Source organism: Cyclopterus lumpus, chromosome 1 (genome assembly GCF_009769545.1).
Source record: "Cyclopterus lumpus isolate fCycLum1 chromosome 1, fCycLum1.pri, whole genome shotgun sequence".
Taxonomy (NCBI): Eukaryota; Metazoa; Chordata; class Actinopteri; order Perciformes; family Cyclopteridae; genus Cyclopterus; species Cyclopterus lumpus.
In genome coordinates, this window is record NC_046966.1 from 19,543,981 (window position 1) to 19,563,918 (window position 19,938).

The window sequence follows — 19,938 nt, forward strand, 5'->3', positions numbered from 1 at the left end:
ACATAACAAAATTATAAAATCCACATTAATGACAGGCAGTGATCAGCCTTTTAATTTAGGTAACGGATTGAGGCACATGTTCTGCCGTCTCCGTTGGACAATGCAGTGTGCCACTCAAATATGTGGCAGGGCATATCTTATGACATTTAAATACTTATACAAGTAAAGGTTTCAATTCGCCCCCACGCTGTCTCTACATCAGCAAGCAATGAAGTTAAACCCTCTGCCAAGCATCAAGGGGATTACTGGAGTAAGCAAACACATGAGAGCTCACTCACTACAGGTCATTACTGGAGAAAGCCTGGGGTGCAGTTTGAGCACAGCTGCAACAAGCACCCACAACATGCAGGGTCACGGATTATTGTAGGCACATGACTCCCTCTGGTGGCGAAGACTGGGACAACAATGCTGCGCTGCAAGATCCACTAATAACCTGTGAAAAGATCATTTTGACAAGAATCTGACAGACCGTTTAAAACCTTATGAACACAGGACCAGGACATGTTCTTAATATTAAAGTAATAGTTCATCTACTACGCAGACTATGTTAAAGTACCTCATACAACCTCACTTCAAAAGACCTGAACAATCCCTTTAAGCCCGCAATGCAAATTATAGCTGCGCGGTGCAAAAACCAAATCACAACTAAACTGGGCCGCTGCTCCCCAAACGTGGTTGCCTATTACAGGCAACGGATTTGTGACAGACGAGCTGCAGGTTTAATGCAACTGTATGCTGCTGTGGAAGGGCAAATCCTTTTGGACCATGTGCCTTTGTCGTTACCTTCTAAAGCAGAAAAAAGCCGTTGACGGGGAAAAACATGCTGAGCCTGCAGGAGTGGTGGACGTGGACACACACACACACACACACACACACACACACACACACACACACACACACACACACACACACACACACACACACACACACACACACACACACACACACACACACACACACACACACACACACACACACACACACACACACACACACACACACACACACACACACACACACACACACACACACACACACACACACACACACACACACACACACACACACACACACACACACACACACACGTGTGAGCGCGCAACAACAGAGCGGCTTTTGGTTTTCCAAGAATCATTTGAGCAAAGCCTAACTGAGGCAATTATCCAAGTCTCAACGACTGGTGACGTTGACATCAATTAGCGCACTTGGATTTAAACAAAAACTACAAATTGCAGAACAGTAGACAATTAGCGGCGGTCTGCAGCAGAAGTAGACGACCCAGGAATAAAATTGGGAAGCCAGTGAGGGATAACCTTCTTGTTGATTGGTTTGATGTTAGTGTGATGTAGCCTCGAAACTTGGAAAATGAAATTGAAAAAAAAAAAAAAAAGTCTTGGAATTTATTGCATCACTAATAGCGTTTGTGATTTAATGTCTTAATAATATTAAACAAACTAACCATGTTAACCAAGACAGATGAGCAGTTGTGATGATATTATTATTACTGCTGGGTAACGACCAATTCAACAGGCCTGTGGAAGTGCATCAGTATATAATGAGCGCTTAAGTGAAGACAATTTGCCGTCAACATATATTGGTAGTGGCCTCAACGAGTTGCTTTCATGTGGGAGGATAAGAACACTGGTCCTTTGTGGCTCATTTCTGCCTGTGTGACAAGGCCAGTGTGTGGGAGATGCCACCTACAATAAGCCGGCTGTCTTTCCATTGGAAAAACATTTAAGTACCGAAAATGAACGGTAATGTGTGTGCGAAGAAAAGCAGAGCACTGAGTGCACCACAAAATGTCCAAGTTTGGAGTAGAAGCCCATGGAGGTCACCGTGTCCCCAAAGCCATTAACCAGTAAGCATCTTTCTTTAAATGTCCTTTCATCAATATTCAAAAAGTAATGGCTTTGGAAATCTGAAAAGACATGACACAAAGAGGAGGAGGACATCTGAGCTACTCTGAGCCGACAGATTAGAGTTAAATAAACACTTTTACATCACATTCAATGCCATTCGGATCTAGATGTAGATGTAACTACCCCGATGGCTGAAGTGAAAGGCTGAAAAGATGATTTGTTTTTAGTCAAGACGAGCTGAACATATCAGTCACACATCTCACTATACTAATATATTTATATCTTCTTTTAATCCAGATCCTTTACTTCTTCATTTAGCCAGCGTTGAGGTTAATGTGTCATGCTGTCAATGCACTCGTGCAATCCCCTTTGCCCCATCATAGCTCCGCAGATCTATGTGCCACCAACGATGAATCCGTATGAGACATCTAATCCTGTAAGATCACATAATGCACGAGTAATTAGTCATGAGTGATATGTTAAAATTAATTTGAAAATGGTGGGGCAGCAGGAGCCTAAAATGGGCATAATATGTTCCAGTTTATTTATGTTGCATATCTTTTTTTAAACTATGAAAGTTTACCAGAACTTTTAGATTTAAAGATCAGTGGTTTTGGTTTGGAAATATATGCTATAATTTATAAAAAAAAAAAAAAAAAAAAAAAAAAACGTGTCTGAGGCTCTCTCCTGTGCCGTGTAAAATTAATTCAGATCTAAAAAGGTAAAACACATTCAGTCACCTGAACATTTTTAATTGCAAAACGATTCATGCAGAGTTATGGAAATAAAGAAAAGGTGGAACACAAACCATAAAAGTAGTAATTTATCTACAGCCCAACAAATAAAGTAGCTTAAATGTTTCAAGCTCGCCTGCCATTTATTCTGTGAAGCTGAGCAATATATAGGGCTTCAAGTAGCTGTATGTTCATAATTGCTGGCAGTTCTGACAGGCTTCTGAAATAATGGCCAATTCCTTTGCTTCTGTACAACATCATTTTCTTCCCTGAACATTAATTCACAGTATGTGGTGTAATAAATACTTAAAATTCTCTGAAACAACTTAAAGGACCACTTTGCCAATTGCACATACCACCCACATCGCACAGATACAAAGCCAACCGAAAAGTAACCCTTTAATGAGGGGAAGTATTTCCATTAGTTGTGGGATCATTAATTTTCAGGAAACATGTACTCCACTATATGGAATATAATATTTAACACCGTAAATATATATATTTTTACCCATCTGCTACTGCTTTCCCAGAGGCTAATGTATATGACACACTATGCTGCAGTCAACACCCGCTTCAAATACACGCCTCATGTTCACCCAACCCCATATATTCTGTCATTCAACACATTAAAATGTCATATGATGCATGCCCTTCTTAGAGCCCTTGAATAGAAAGGCATCCGATATGTAAATCTAAATGAAGTTCAGACTCAACTCCAGAATATCTTTGCATATTAAACCTGCAGAGATGTTAATGCACGGCTTGAATATTGATTCACGAAGCTCTTAAAAGAATTTTTAAAAAGGTGAACCGAGAACGTGACCTCCTGAGTCAAAAGACAAGCATGGCATGTGTGTGTGTGTGTGTGTGTGTGTGTGTGTGTGTGTGTGTGTGTGTGTGTGTGTGTGTGTGTGTGTGTGTGTGTGATATCCTGGGAACACAATCCGTCCTCAACAGGGACATGTGAAGACATGCACAGAAAGCTGAACATCACATTATATGTTTTTAAAGTGCTACTTCTACTTTACACATGGCGTTGCGTTTGCACACTTCTGCCACACACACACACACGCATGTGGATATCACCTGACCCCACATGGACACACACATCTTTGGTCCAAACATGGGCACTGACCCTCTAATACAACCCTGCTGCCCCGCGTTTGGCTCTGCAGCTGTCAAAATGCACAGATCATAGTTTGCAAGACTGCATGCGTGTGCTCCATGGGAGCTTACACACAACCTTTAAATGTGTAACTTATATGAAGGTAATACATCTTCTACTACTACCACCACTTCCCTTAATAGCGCTGGTATTGTTGAAATACAATTTTTTTTAAAAAGGCACACGAGTCATTGCGACTGATGACACTAAAATGATATAACTACTGACTTTGTTGTTATACAGACCATTTTAAAAGAAAGATATTCTGTTTTTATATGACCACAGTCTTTATCATTGTGAATGCTACATAAAGTTTAAACATACAGTGTTGGGGACTTCGTAAAACTGCAGTTCCTGTTTTTCAAGACGTCTGATGATCATCTGATCAACTCTAGATGAAACACTAGCAGCTCCAGACCTGAAGCTTTTGGCGGAAATTACACATTCAGAACTGAATCTGTTGTTTTAATTCTTAACATTTTAAACTGCTTATTCGTCTTTTCTATATTATAATTTGTATTGCGTTTCCACTTTTTCCGTTTTAACCTTTTTGATCAACATGGGTTTGATATCATTATTTTGTTTTAACCAATTACACCGTTTTAATTCTGTACAGCCCTTTTGGAAAGCGCTCTCGACGTATCCCCACATGTACTGCATGTACAAAAAAAAAAAAAAGGCATTTAATGAGTTTTCCTGGTTTTGTATGCCTTGGAAATGTGCGTCACGTTCTCCAATATGGTTTAAATGGCTAGAAAAACAGAACTTTCAAGCCTCACTCACATTCAGAAGCCGTTATCCACACCGGCGTTTTTTCACCTAAAACGCAAGTGTAAATATGTTGAAGGAATCCCAGGTGATCTGTCGATAAACGGTCATCTACTCGGCACAACTCCTAATTCCAAGAATACAGGACCCACAGCTGAACATCAAAGCCAGCTGGCCCTCTGCAGTGACTGACAAACAGCTGTGTCAGATGGTAAGGGGCACTCAGGAGCATTTCAGGCTAACTGCTATATTTAGGCCAATACAAGCAAGGACAATATCTCCATCAAAGGCTCAGACACACAGACACACACATACATAAAATCACTCTATATTAAGACCACAGGTATGGCATATAATACAGGAACTGTGACGGTTAAGAGTCACATGTTTTTCAACCGTAAGAATCAGCTATTGTCAGGAGGGCGTGGAGAGAGCAGCGTACTCGTCATGCTGCTGATGATACATCTGTCACAGATTTAGTCGTTACTGTCTGTTGAGATGGTGTATTATGTCTGCTGTCTCCTATGATACAACACAATAAAACATTGTTAACACAAGTAGGTCTACATCCCACGTAATACTAATATCTGACCACCAGTCTTATTTTGGAAAAGAAAACCACAATCAAATGTAAAACCAGAAGACACTAGATTAAGGGGGCTGATTGCTGCTTTAATTGACATAAATAACAAATGCAATGTAGTTAGTACTATGATGGAAACGAAGATTTGTACTGGTGAGTTTTTCTTTTTATATACTCACACTTCCATCTGCTGAAGTGATCCTGATACTCCAACAACGCTTGTGTACTATATTAAGCAATGAGGTCTAAAGGACAGTGCTGTGACTAAACCTAAAATCAAACTGAGCACGTTGATTCTGTTACTGAGACAACAACAATCTGAAAATCTGTCTGAACATCTGTCTGAACATTGCCTTCTGAACATCAAGCACTTCTCCCTACTCGTCACTCGTCATGTCAGCAAACCATGAGTGAGGCATGAACGTGCTTGGGCTTCACCATGTCCTAAAACTGTCTTATTGTCCTATGACGTGTCTCACGAGGAGGGTGGTAAGCTATAATTACTAAATACAGTGCTGTCACTCCATCACAAACGGCATAACAAAATGGCCCTGGAATACAGCGTGCGATTAAAGGGGTGAAACAAGATGCAAAGAAAGACCAACCCCACTTTCAGTTGCGATTACTCATCGTTAATCTTGTTTTTTCTCCGATTGTTGTGACCGCACACGGCAGCTGCTTTATTGACACCGGTGACTAATGTAACTCAGCATTCATCCAGCATCTCCTCTATGTGTTTTGGTATCGATGACAGGACGGGAATGTGCTTAACATCATCTTTCCTCTCAGAAATGAAGGGAAATGTCATAAGATTTTATCTCACCATCAAGTGAAGCAAACATCACCATACGGAAAAAGGCCCAGCAGAGGTTGTACTTCCTGCGCCAGCTCAGGAAGTACAACCTGCCTCAGGAGCTGCTGATCCTGTTCTACTCCGCCATCATCCAGTCGGTTCTCTGTTCTTCAATTACTGTGTGGTTTGGATCGGCCACCAAACAGGACAGAGACAGACTACAACGCATAGTCAGGTCTGCTGAGAGAACTATTGGTTCCAGCCTGCCCTCCATCCTGGACTTGCACACCTCCAGAGTCAGGAAGTGGGCTGGTAAGATCACTACAGACCTTCACACCCAGGACACAAGCTGTTCCAACTCCTCCCCTCTGGTAGGCGCTACAGAGCACTGTACGCCAAAACCAGCAGACACAAGAACAGTGGAAACATGGAAACATGTTGCCTGTAAAGATTGTAGCATATGATTCACATAATTTGAACACTTGGTGGACCCACCCATCGGTCTTGAGGGTTTATTCAATGGTTTGCCGTCACCCTGGTGATGAAAGGATTTCGGAAAAAGATCGAAGGCGATAAGAACTTTGTAATGATTAGCAAATGGGAAGAAGTATGTACACTAGTCATGTTTTCAGGTGCTGTCAGGTGAGGGAGTACTTATTCAGAGTCTCAACATTAATGCATCCCTTCGTCAAACTTTCTCTGATCCAAATCTTCGGTAGAAGTTCTGTGATTGTCCACATTGACTCAGGAGTGATACAAGAATGAGAAGGAATCTGACATGATTGGAATGAGACGAGATTGCCAGCAATAAATGTCATGTGACCAAGCGGGAAAGTGAATAACTAAAATCCGAATTTGGTGAGGTTGGGAAGAAAAGCAATGTCCATACATACATCTTTCACCTTCTCCCCAGTCTTAAACACTTCTTTAGTCCAGGCTTATGTTCAATCTCTTATTATATCAGATCTGCCCAATTCAATCCTAACTTGTCATTGGTTTGTATGTGCATTGTTAATTATGAAATGTAGTTTTAATATCCTAATCACTCCAGTGGGAAGATGTTGTCACTGTCTGTTGAAGAGAAAGCGCAGTAACACACTTACGCCAAAAGAGGGCGCTGCCGTATTAAATATGAACCCAGTGTTGACAGTGCGGCACATGGTGTGGAGTTTTCACAGCAGTGGTGTGATAATAACCAAACTTGCCTATGAGAAACATCTTGAACTGCTGCGCCTGATGCAGAAACTCTGAAGAGTCCACTCGCTCAAATTATGCATTTTGTAACTGAAGACTGGAAATGCTTAATGTTTCATCGGCTCGAGATGTATGGTGTGTGTGCCTCTGAGATACAATGGAGGTGAATGGCATTTTGTTTGTGGTGCCAATAGTATTGAAAAATGAGACGAATAAGAAAATGCTCCTCCAGAAACAGTGACCCCGGTAACTTTAGCCAGTGAAGTGTTTACACTGGAACTATTTCTTCAGTGGAAGGTACCGGGGCGGCCAATGAAAACTCTTCAACAACAAACAGCTGTGCTTACCTTCTTGTTGGAAGAGCTTTGGTGAGTACAACCCGAGTCCCGGTTGTTATTGGGGGCAGACACATTGTTCCTGAGAGAGGGAGACCGCAGCCCTTCCTCCCTGTCTCCTTCCTCCTCCTCTTCCTCCTCCCTCCCACTCTCCGCAGAATGTTCAAATTCATCACTGTCTTGGTCCATCTCTTCCTCGTCCTCATCCTCCTCTTCTTCCTCCTCGCCCTCTTCCCTCTCGTCTTCCTCCCTTCCCTGCCCTCCCTCTGTCCTCTCCTCCGCCTCCTCCTCCTCTTGGTGACTGCTGCTGTTGTTGTTCTCTTCCTCTTCCTCCTCCTCGTCCTCTTCGCCCAGCGGCTGGCCACGCAGTCGCCTCTGCTCTGCCCCCCACATCCATCGGGCTCCTTTCTCTCCTCCGTTCACTTCGTTTGGCGGACCCTCCTCGTCTTCCTCCTCTCCCCGAGGGCCGTTGCTGGCTCCCGACTCACTTGGCGCCCATGGTTGTTCTCTCTCGCCATCGACCTGCGACGCCTCAGGCTGTGAAGTGCCAGGAAAAAAAGGAAATAAAATTCAATGCCTCAGAGGAAAGGTCTGATGCTAAATTAAATCTGTTGTATTTATACTTGCCTAAAAGTTCCTAATTTGTAACCACGGCAAAATCAAATTTCCACAATTACATTGATTTGATCTATGCATCCTCACGCCTCAGCTCACTCGCTAATCCGATTTAGATTATAGGTCTATTTAGATTATTTCAAATCCTTTCATATGACAAGTGTACCGTGTGTTGAATGTCAGTTACCCTTTGCTGCAGCTGCTCTTCCTCCTCGACTACCCGGTTCATGTGCTCATCTTCATCACCCTCCTCTGCTGCCTGCTGGGGTGCCCGGGCCGTGGAGGAAGCGTTACCTCGCACTGCCGGACCCCCCGACCCCCGACTCCGCCTGCTGCTGCTGCCCCCCGACAGCAGATCCTGGTTCATTTCCAAAAGCCAGCTTGCTACCTCCTGGACCTTCCCTAGGCTGTCTGAGGAGGAGAAGGGCTTGGCATTCTGCAAAGAGACACAGAAACGGACAAAGGACACAAATTGTTAAAATATGTCACTTGTTTTCTTGTGTCCACACTCAGCTTGTGTCTGAGGCAAAATTCTAATTGCTAAAAAGAAAGAATCATTGCACACACACAAGCACATGCTCAACTCCTTGTTTTCTCCAAAAACAAGTGTGAATATCCGTCATCATATTCCATTCTTGACCCGAGTGTAAAACAATGGACATTAAACATTTGCTCATGGAGCCACAGTATTGCTGCTCAGCAGCAGACAAGGAAGAAAGGTGGGAGTGATTGTGTTTGGCTTCAGTTCACACAGCGGTGGATGCCGTGTCTCACATGAAGACGGATGTGCAGAAAAGCCTCGAGAGCTACTCGTGTTCCAGCTTCTAAAGTCCAATCTGTCAAATGCAAAACATGGCTTAAATGTACCAGAAGCTTGTCCAACACCTGTCCTTGAGGTTTGAGTCTGTTAACTGTCCTTTTGGGTCTTGCTGCTATGCATTCACGGAGGCAAACCTACTAAATAAAACACACAAGTCACACAGCTTACTTCTGTAAGGTCTCGAACCGCACGTAGAACCGAATGACAGGCAACAGAGCTTTATCTACAATGAGACAGCTTCCACCTCAGACACCGAGTCACAGGAGACGATGCAGACGGGAGTCCAACTTATATCTAATCCGTCAAATTATCCTCTCTTGAGCTAGAGCTTTATTTCAATCCATATGTCCTCACACTTACGTGCATACGACTGTTCGTATGATTTACGAAAACTACATTTGGATACTATAATAATGTTCATACGGCAAACCTTTCACAAAGCTTTTGCAAATGTGATTAAACAGACCCTGTAGCATAAGCTACCACTCTGGTGCCTCAAGTCCAAATGGTTTCCTAAATAAAGCTCTAACCCCCCAAAAAACGTGTGATACGTTTCGACATTTCCAGAAGCCACGGTTGTTCTACTGGGAGCAGCGGTTCATTACTTCTTGTTATATTCAATCACACCCTCTAAAATCTGCAGTTACGTCCATTTAACCTCTTCACAGGGTAGCTCGAAATAGAGTTACAATATTACAGCCGGAGATATTTTGTGGCACTTTCCTTCAGTATTAAGGGGAAAGATGGTGGTGTGCAAATGTGTGATATGGGGCTCTCTCTCATTCATATATATATATATATATATATATATATATATATATATATATATATATATATATATATATATATATATATATATATATATATATATTAACCGACAGACAGGGCTGTAACAGGACACAAAATCTCAGTCGTCACTAGATTTGAAACAGTAACGCAGCCAAAAGATGTCAATGAATGGATTAAAGTGTTGCTTCTAAGATCTGATCAGTCTGCTAATTTAGTTACAAAAAAAGGAAAATGAGAACAGTTGGCTTCCTTGGTTGACTATTGACCCGTATAAAATATTTATTTCAAAGAAACTATTCTTCTCGTCCAAAGATGGTTGACATTTAAATATATAGAAATAGTATTACAATTTGTATCGATTGTAGATTTGCAGGTAATATTTCCATTTGTCCACAGGGAGTACATTTGAGTGCAAGTGCAGTGTTTTCAGTTGATCAGTATCAAAGTAGTCTAGTTATAACCACCGTGATTTATTGTAAAACAAAGAGGAGTATGCTCTTTGCTTTGGTCTTTTAGTTTAACATCCATGTCAATGTATTCTGAAACCAAGACACAAGCTCATAGAATACACACATTTTATTCTCCCGACTCAACATTCAAGCAGCAAGAAAGACTTGTAAGTGACGGAAAGTGGTGTGACTCTTGGCTTTTTAGTAACAATGACTTCCACCAATACATGTGAAGCTTAAAGACAAAGTAAGTACTAAAGTCAAGCTTCTTTATGCAAGAGCATCAACTTTGCATAAATTAGTAATGGCAGTGAACACCAAATGTCCTATTTGGGGTTAAAGTCGCGGCATTTTTAACTAATCCATAATATTGATTAGTAAATTAGAGTAATTTATTAATGCAATCAATGAGCCATCCTTGACAGTGAAAAGGCCAAAAAGATGATATTTTATATTTCATACTTTGCCATTTTGGAAAAGAAACTGCTTGGCTGCAGACATTTCTTTCTTAATGCAATGCAGAGCGTTTCCATTGTTAAGCATATAGTCTATATTAGATTGATTTGAATAACTTGAAGTGTGAGACATCCATATTAGCTACATCATAATTACAGTGCATCACAAGGCAAGTAAAACATCATTATAGTTGAGCGCACACCTTTTTCCTGTCACTTAACATGTACAATGTGTTTTAAGACCATATGGTGGTCACGCCGTTACATACGTTTGGCAAAGTAGTTCCACAATAAATACAAAAGAGCATTTCCGAACGGACGGTTTTTTTTTCCCACTCTTCTGTAATCTGTAAAAACAATTATGTTTGGTTTGAAACTTTATTGGCTATCTTCATTCTTGATTTATAGACGGTTCACCATCAAGCACATGAGGTCAGAGGTTCACTTCCGGTCACACACACACACTACAGAGAATAAGTTAAGTTAAGTTTGTCTGCTGATTGTGCATAATCTTAGATAATGTAGCTTTATAAAAAAGGTGCCAATGATCTTTTTCAAAGCCCTAATGGAGGTCTTTCGCTAATCTCAACTGGGACAAAATAAGAATCGGCTCCGCAGACCGCAGTTCCAAATCTCCTCAATGAACTACATGCGAGATGAGAACATTTCTTTGGGAGGCGCACATACTCTATCCGTCTCAGCGAAAGCTAAATGCTTTGACCTTGAAGAAAAAGCCACCGGTCCCTTCATGTGCTTCTCCCCGTCGATGCTGCACGGCCCCACTGCTGTGGTGGGAAGCGTTAGACCTATCTCAGATTGCACGGACCCCTCTCGGGACTACCAGTTCATTGCTGGGAGCTCAGAAGAGGAAGGCTATGAATAGCTAAAGTTGTCCCTGCCTTCTACCGGAACAGCCGAGGTTTCCGTTATTAGTTTCCTAAACACAGCATGAAATTAGCTTGTTGTTGTTGACGTTCAAACAGCTGTGTGTAATGCAAACAGTGAGAGAGGGTGACAGTCAAAATGTGCTGCTGATGAGACAAGACAAATGTAACAGAGTTTTAATTTGTTTATTTGAGCTTTAGTCAGTTTATTCTCATATATCTCATATATCACCTTCAATTAGACACAAAGGCACCTTTGTGACAATTGTTTCAGAGTCCTGTGCAGACTGGAATAGAGTACACTTTCAAAAATGCTCTTCTGTCTAGGCTTATAACGCGGTTGGACACAAATAAAGATTCCAGGAACACTGGTAGTGAACAAAGAGTTGGCCTTTAGTGTTGCAGGACTAAGAATAGAGACTGATGAATGAAAGGTGCGCATGCAAGAGCAATGTAGTGGACACAAATAGCTGTCGGGTAGCTGGAGGGAGCAGGTGTGAATTTGGGTCTCCTGACGAAAACAGGTGATACAGGTGCCCCGGAGATAGAGAGCCACTCGGAGTAAACAAAGAAAATGAAAGCTTATTTCCCCCCCCCAGTCATGGGATTATTAAATTATGGGACAGAGCTAATTTCTCCATTTTATTTTTTGGGGTTTACTGGCACTGCCACTAAATAGTAATAATAACATAAAACATAAACATAGTAAAACATAGTAAGAAAACTATTTATAAGAAAACATTTTACAAAAAACAAGAATAGGAGAAAGTCAAAATATATATATATATATATATATATATATATATATATATATATATATAATGTAAATTAATGAATATATTTGATTTACAAATATCTATGTTTTTTTTTTTTTTTTTAAATATAGGAGGCTGATTCAAAAAGTTTGTGCCCAGGCTGGGAGGGGTCGCCAACTATCATCATAGAGGGTTGGCAGAATGCAGCCAATCACCTTCTCAGCGGAGCGAATGATACGCTGCAGTCTGTGCAGCGTATCATTAATTGTGGTCCTAAACTTGTTATAAATGCTTGTCAGAGAAAGAACATAATAATGTGTGCTCAGCAGTGCGACATACATCCAGACAGTCCCAGGTGTAGATGCTGTTATGGAGGGGTTGGGATTTCATCAGAGGGCCAAGTCGGCTCTTCGGTGATAAAGTCACAGCTGTGGCCCAGACGTTACACTTTAGCCTTGAGCAAAGACTCGACATGGGGCACTTCAGAAAGAATGAACTTCACCTGGGTGGATTTGGACCGACTGATCTACATGATGTGATGGGTGGGTATGCATGCATTTTCTATTGTGAGCATCTGCCCCACCACATAGCTGAAATCCAAACTTATTTCCTACTTCTGTGGACAAAACCAAAAGTCAGTAAAACCTTGTTCATGCTAAAATAAGTTATTTTTTCAAAACGGCTCAAATCACCCACTCAATCACTGCCGATTCAACTTCAAGATGTAATCTAATGGCTGTCATGTTATGGGGTAGAAGTAAGCCGATTATAAATTAGCAATTTATAAGGGTGCCCTGAGCAATATGCAGCATCTGATCAGTGAATGCATTTTAATTATTCTGTATCAACAATCCAAGTGTCAGGTGCCAATTGTCAGAGAAAATTGAATGCATTTGTTATTTTCAACTGCAAATCTCTCATTAAGTCCAATTAAATCTTTTGCATAATTCTTACAAAACAAACAAAAAAAAATATTCCTACCCCTTTGTGAAAACAAAGTCATCCGTTGATATGTCCTTAAAAGATTTTTGAAACTCTCAAATACCAACAATAGTCACAATCCAGTACGGATCAGGTTACAGAAGTGAGCCGCTCATTTATTTCAGAGCCTTTACAGTCGGCAAAACTTCTATTATCACGTCACATTAAACGTGTGAAGTAGTGTCTAGTAAATGCCCGTTTTATTTAAGATGGTTAAGAAAGCGATGTTTTGAAGGTCAAGGACAAAAAGACATAGTTTGGATAGAAGTTTATGAAGAGACTTGGGTTCAATTACTTTTGACAGTGGTGGCTAAAAGAAACTGTTTCAAGAGTGTTTGCACGAGCAAAACACACTTTATGTAACATCCGTTACCGCAACCGGTTCCCATTAAGGGTTTCTTTGTAATTTAAGTCTGGTTTAACGGGGTGTGAATATCCTCTTCTTATTCTGGTGATTAAGGTTATATTGTAATAATCTGTGTTCTACCGACACTTATTTATGAATAATTGATGTCTGATGGCGGTTGAGTAAGTAAAAACAATGAGGAATCTATGAAAAGAAATCCTCTTCAAACCGTTGACGTGCATGATGCATTAATGAGGAGTCTGTTTGATGTTAGTGTGTGTGTGTGTGTGTGTGTGTGTGTGTGTGTGTGTGTGTGTGTGTGTGTGTGTGTGTGTGTGTGTGTGTGTGTGTGTGTGTGTGTGTAGATGAGCTTAATAGAGCAGCGGGAGAGTATACAGAAATATTGTCTGTTCACAAGAAACATGGTAACAGATATAGATCAAGCAGCTGATGGCTGTATTGTGGCTCCTCTTGGATTTGTAAACAGCCCAATAGAAGTGGGACATTGGTGGAGACTGACCAAGCAAATGGTGTAAGAAAATAGTCTGTTTACATTGTTAATGCTTGACTTGTTTACCTTGTGAATCCTGCAAGTACGTTTATATGTTCATACTTACATCAGCAAATGTTAATTCCTTTGCTCAGATTGTACAAAAAGTAATGCTATGATTTTCTGATTGCATTTAAAATATATTTTAAAATGTTTTGAAAGACAAAGACAAAGTCTAGAAATCCTATACATACTCTGTTTGCTGAAATCTTTGTGTATCCATTTCGATGCAGAAGCTAGTAATCGATGTTTCTATTTAGAGCTGGTGCCCTGTGATGTCTCAGCGGAAGAAAGTGAAACCTCAATCCCCGAGCTGCTCGACAGAGGGATAATGTTTTGCCACATTTATTTCACACTTCAAAATTACTTCACTCTGCGACAATGCTTTCTCGGGAAAACAATAAACATCTTTTCAACATAAAAGTGACATTACGGTCTAGTCTATAAGCACCACGCCTCCTCTAAAACAGTCACTCATTATCTCTTTATTGGAATTGTTGCCACGGAACAACCCAATAACATTTTAACATTTTTCTTGGTGGATTTCTGTCATTACTCAGAGAGCATACATCTTCTTCTTCCATCTTTACTGTGAGGATGGCCTTCTGCCAGAAGGACTGGAAAGGACTTCAAATCCCAGTGAGTGCCAGCCAACTATTAAAACGTGTACATAGATACAATGACAGGGGAAACCCTAGATGCTATAGCCATGAGACAGAGGTCTGTCTTAGAGCAAAGTCTCATTCACATGCACGCTCGCATGCACTTAGATGCAATCTGGTTTGGCTATTATTTGTTCCATTAGAAAAAGCTTTTTCTCTTGTAAACCACAGGCAGTCTGAAGGCATCCATTTAAATGACTGCCAGCTGAAAGCAAGTCCACTGTTGTCAAGGCAGCAAGACAGAAGTTAAATCACCTGGTGCCATTAAATAATCAATTACTGCTCTGCTCTCCCTGGAAGCACACTTACCTGGGAAATTGTTTTAGACAACCAAGGCAGATAAACAAAGATGCTGTATTTCACGCATTGCGCATTCTGCAAATATGCTTTCAGGCGTTTCTTGCGTTGCACACAGGAGACAACACATAAAAAGCCGACAGCTGACTGATCGCGAGGCCGTGGAGACGCAGACGTGGCTCCGTCAGTGGGCGCCAACACATTGTTACCTTTGGTTGAGGTGGGCAGCCGGTGGCCAGTCTCTGCAGCTGTTCTGAAGTATGGCTGAAGAAGAGATCCGAGCAGCACGCCGTGCGGCCCAATCTCTTCATCAAAGAGGAGATGAAGCTGCAGCCACAACCACACATCGACTTGCTCATTAGTTGCCCGGCTGCTCTGGGGTAAGAAGACGCGTGGAAGAGAGACGAGCTGCAAGCCACAGTCACTTCCTGTTCCTTGCCGAAACCACTCAGTTGTGCTCACAGCTGGTGCCTTTTCTGTAATTATTCCACATGGTGCTGATCCACAGGTACTCCGTCAACGAGCTCCGTCTAGTATCCATCTACAGTCAACATAATACAGGCGCTGACGTTCACCTTAATCCACAGTAAACCGCACGCGAGTTGTGAAGTACAGCTTTTGGTCCATTTCCCTCGTGATTGCTTCCCATTTACTCGACTCCCTCTGCTGTACTTCTTCCATCTCTAGCAAGCACCTCCTCTAGTTCCCTTTCCCATCCACAAAACACCGATACTGCAAATAATACTCTGGATGCAATGTCTGTGCCACTTCTCGCTTCTGCCCCCCCACCCACCCACCCCACAATTTCCATGCGCGTCTTTCCACTGCCTTCGGCTGCTGTGCAATGAGGATGCTATCACCGTCAATGCTGCTGCCACCACCACTGTACAGCCCAACCCCTCCACCCCCACGAGCTCCAGCGGTAAACCACTCAGACTGAGCTCCTCCAACTTGCTGATAAAAGTGCTTCCCATGACATCTGAGCTCCTGGCTGTTCCATTAATTGAGGAAGCAGTGGACAGAATATTATAAGAAACCCAAGCCACTCTGCATGCATATGAGAAGGGCCGATGAGCACGATACAGCCAGACGCAAAGGAGGAGGGGTCCGGGAAAAGCGTTTAAGGGACAATAACGGCGCGGAAGGGAGTATTATGGTAATAATAATCTGTCACTGCTGTCAAGATGTGGCTGATGTCTGCTGTAATAATCAGATAAATAAAATCACTTTAAAAGCCGAACATTTCTCCCAATTACAGTTTCTCTAACTGATAAACAGTGGAAAACAAACACTGTAAATTACTGAATATGATACATGCAGCCAGCCTGTCTGATTAGTGCCAATACAGCGCAAACATCTGCAAAAAAAACTGACAGCGAGAGCACATATTCAGTGCACACCTCATCGCCGAGGTTTAACATTGTCCAGCACAGTAGCCAATAGTTACCAGAGCTGATGAAGCTAGGGAGCAATAGCGAGTAGGAGGGGCGGCAATAATGGTACGGCAAAGACGGACCAAAAAAAAAAAAAAAAAAAAAAAAAAACTTAGAACGGGTTCTGGAACAAGAACAACAGCAGCTTGCTATTAATAGCACACACATAATATTAAATGGCTCATTCTGCCTGCTATCGCCACCAATATAAAAAAGGCAATGAACGTTAGTGGATGTTTTTAAAAGGCCGATAAACAATATTTTGGTGCAAGAAAAAAGGCAATAGCTGAATAATCGGATGATTTAGGGTTTTCTTTCAGTAGATTCTGTGCATTGTGTTGCCTCGCAGGGCAACTGATTTCTAGTTGCCATGACGGGTGTCTCTTTCTATTATTTCTAACCAATTTATGGATGTTTATTCAGATCACCACTGAATCGTATTAAGAGTAATGACTTCACGAACAACTGCGATGTTTCATGCAAACTGCACCTCACAGTTTGAAACCCTCTGTCTTGAATGACTGTGAACTTAATTATAGCTTTTAAACTCATATTTCCCTTCATTCTGAAATGTTATAGACTAAACAATTAGTCCAATCAAAATGTAAATTGAAACACTAAACAGGTTTCTGTGGTCAGAGTTAATTTTTCCCCAAACTGTACGAAACAAGCTAGAAACCTATTCAGCGACCGTGTATGCGTGTGATTTCCGGCTTTGTGCGTTTGACAGCTCAGAATCTAACGGTTCTTTGTCATTTTTTCACCAACATTGTCCTTTCCACGAGTCGCGACTGGCATTTGTTTCACCTTGCGAGACTATGTCAGAGTATTTATATTGTTTGGCAGTGAAACCGATCGCAAATACCATTGCGGTAAAATGCTTTACAACCTTACAGATGTGTAGTTGAGTTTAAAATGGAGGTTGAGTTTGACGCTGTGACACGTCTCCGCTCAGTTTTTCCTGCTAAGAGCAAATATGGGTCTAGTAATGTCCACCAATGTCTACATAGTTTATATGAAAATACGCCGCCTCTTAAATGGTCTTTGTGCTTGAATACACTTTTATTGAGTCAATTGATGTGTGTATCCACACAGGGTACAACAGTACTTTGGCCCTGGGCTGTCCACCCCGTCCTCTACTACTGGCTGGCTGGGTTCAATGACGCATAGACACCCCGTAGTCTCTTTTCTTCTGGATATTGCAAAATTGACAAAGAACACTTATTGCTACATCCGTTTATTTGAGTGCCGTGCATCATCCTTTGGTGTGCAGCTGTGACCGACTGCCAATAGTGCACACAAAGTAAAAAAAAAAAATTTAAAAAAAAAGGGTGGTGAAACGGCCAATAATTAAGCACTTAGAGGTTCTCCTCGCTCTCACAACTTGGTGCTGTGGATGAGAGTGCTACTAAAAGGTGACACCTCGCTGTGAATCATTGCAACAGAGATTACCTCGAACACCAGGTTGCCGTCTTCCCAGAATAAAACAGCGCATCAGGGGAGAAATTTAACATAACAAAACACAGCGACCTCCATCTATAACCATCAAGAAAGAAAAAAGGTAGCACTATCAGACCGTAAATAAGGACAAAGGGTTGCATTACCGAAAGTCAAGCCTTTGCTGTACGGTATCCAGCCGCGTACATTACGGCAGAACAGTGACTAAATGTTTCGTCCTAATCAGAACGCTCCAGACGGAAGAATAAGCATCGCGTTCAGTACTTTGTTCTTTTCTCGGCCAGGACAGAGATGTTGCCGGGTGAAAGGGTGCCCTGCTCATTATTCATAAATATTATTTTTTACCGTGTCAGCTCACTGCTCGCTTCACGTATTAATCCATAGAGACGAGATTCGCTGCACCGTTGCGGAGGGTTTTAGAGGAAGACATAATGACTCGAAACTTACATGCAGCACAAATGGGGAGAATCGAATCCCAGCGGGCCAGCTTGACTGGCACCTCACATGGAATGAGTATCGCTGTATTACTTGTCCTGTGGGGGGAAAAAACCGGACTGTATAAATTCTACAATCTGCAGCGTGGCTCGTCGAGTCATATTCAGCACTGCATTAACTGAACAAACGCTGTTCCGATCAATACTGTGCTCTAACGATCTGTGTTGTTTCTTGTACTCGAGGGGAGAATGAGGACAAAGCTGTTGAAGAGTTTACAATAAGTGCAATTTACAAAGTAAATCTAATTCTTATACCACCGTCCTCCCCATGTGATGATTGTGTAGTCCTAAAACTGTTTATTGACTGGATTCTAAATGTACAAATATCCCACAATAGGCTTAAAGAGCCAAGAAATGGATGGAAACTCTGCACTCCGTTTCACCAGCACGCTGACTTTAAAACTGGTTTAGTTTTTAAGGGCCATAAAATATGTTTGATGAAGTCTATTAGAAAACAAAACAGGAGCCTGAAGGCCAATGCAGCTGTTTGTGCTTCAAATTGAATATCAACCAAAAAAAAAAAACTCAACCCTAACCCCCGGACGATGATCAGAACTGTGGTCATCTCACCACAACCAATCACAGGGTGTCTGCTATTGGCGTCTGAACTGTGGCATCATTACACCGCATGCTGATCCCTTCAGGAACCCAGTGCACAAAATAGCCTTTATTAATGTGCTCAAAGAATATGATCTAAATTGAATCTTTACCACCTTCTGCTGTCGTGTTAACGCAAACTTCTTTTTTTAATCATCCAAACATGTATATTGGTTTTATACACATTCTCAGCGCATGAAATACTGAAGCACTGCCACAATACATCAATAATTACAGTCTCAAAAACCTTTCACGCTTCTGCACTTCATCCTTAATTATGCTTTTGTGAAGCCTCTTTATATTATTATTCATTACTGAGATAACATTTTATGGATTTTTCCTTTTTATTTCTCCTGATCCAAATCCTCATTATGAATAGATAGTGATGATCCGATACCAGTGCTCTTTTTAACACGGTGTAGAGCCAAAGACACAATACACCTCGCTCTAGAAATCTAAATATGATGCAACAGGTCACAAAAACATACTTTGACCTCTACCGATGATCTCCTATTTGATTTGGCTTCTTCCACAAAGTCCGATGTGTATTTTGTTTTCTTGGCAAGTAAGTAGATTCATTTATATGTTGAAAGCCTGTGCAAAGAAAACAAAAAAGAACACAAAAACAAAATACATCATGGCCAAATGCTTAAATTTATAACATGTTCACATTGCCACCCCCTAAAAACTAAACACGTGCAGTTGAGGTAAGAATCATATTGTTTCTTAATATTGTCCCGATGTCAACGTAAAGCACTCATTTAAAAAAGGCCAATTATTGTCCTCTTTTCCTAAGATTTATATCCTGGATTTATTGTTTTAAGGCTATTTGTGGTGCGACTGCCATTGAATAAACCTGCAGCACGCTCTTCACGGAAGAAAACTGATGAAGCCACGAGTGAGACATTGAGGTAGGTGA

The 19,938-nt window shown here is 41.4% G+C and overlaps 1 protein-coding gene across 10 annotated transcripts in view; it reads right to left on the bottom strand.

Moving 5' to 3' along the window:
• The window catches only part of fbxw7 (F-box and WD repeat domain containing 7), a 102,114-nt gene that overhangs the window by 58,967 nt on the left and 23,209 nt on the right, over window positions 1-19,938 (bottom strand). For 5 of the 10 annotated variants that reach the window (XM_034540805.1, XM_034540770.1, XM_034540762.1 and 2 more), the window contains 2 exons: window positions 8,237-8,485; window positions 7,447-7,971 (listed from right to left, as the gene is read on the bottom strand). In XM_034540805.1, coding sequence (XP_034396696.1) covers window positions 7,447-7,971; window positions 8,237-8,416 — 705 coding nt within the window. In that variant the 5' untranslated portion in view covers window positions 8,417-8,485. Of the gene's footprint in view, window positions 1-7,446; window positions 7,972-8,236; window positions 8,486-15,246; window positions 15,579-18,375; window positions 18,462-19,938 lie in introns of all 10 variants that reach the window. The other 5 variants (XM_034540748.1, XM_034540740.1, XM_034540755.1 and 2 more) reach the window with 2 other exon arrangements.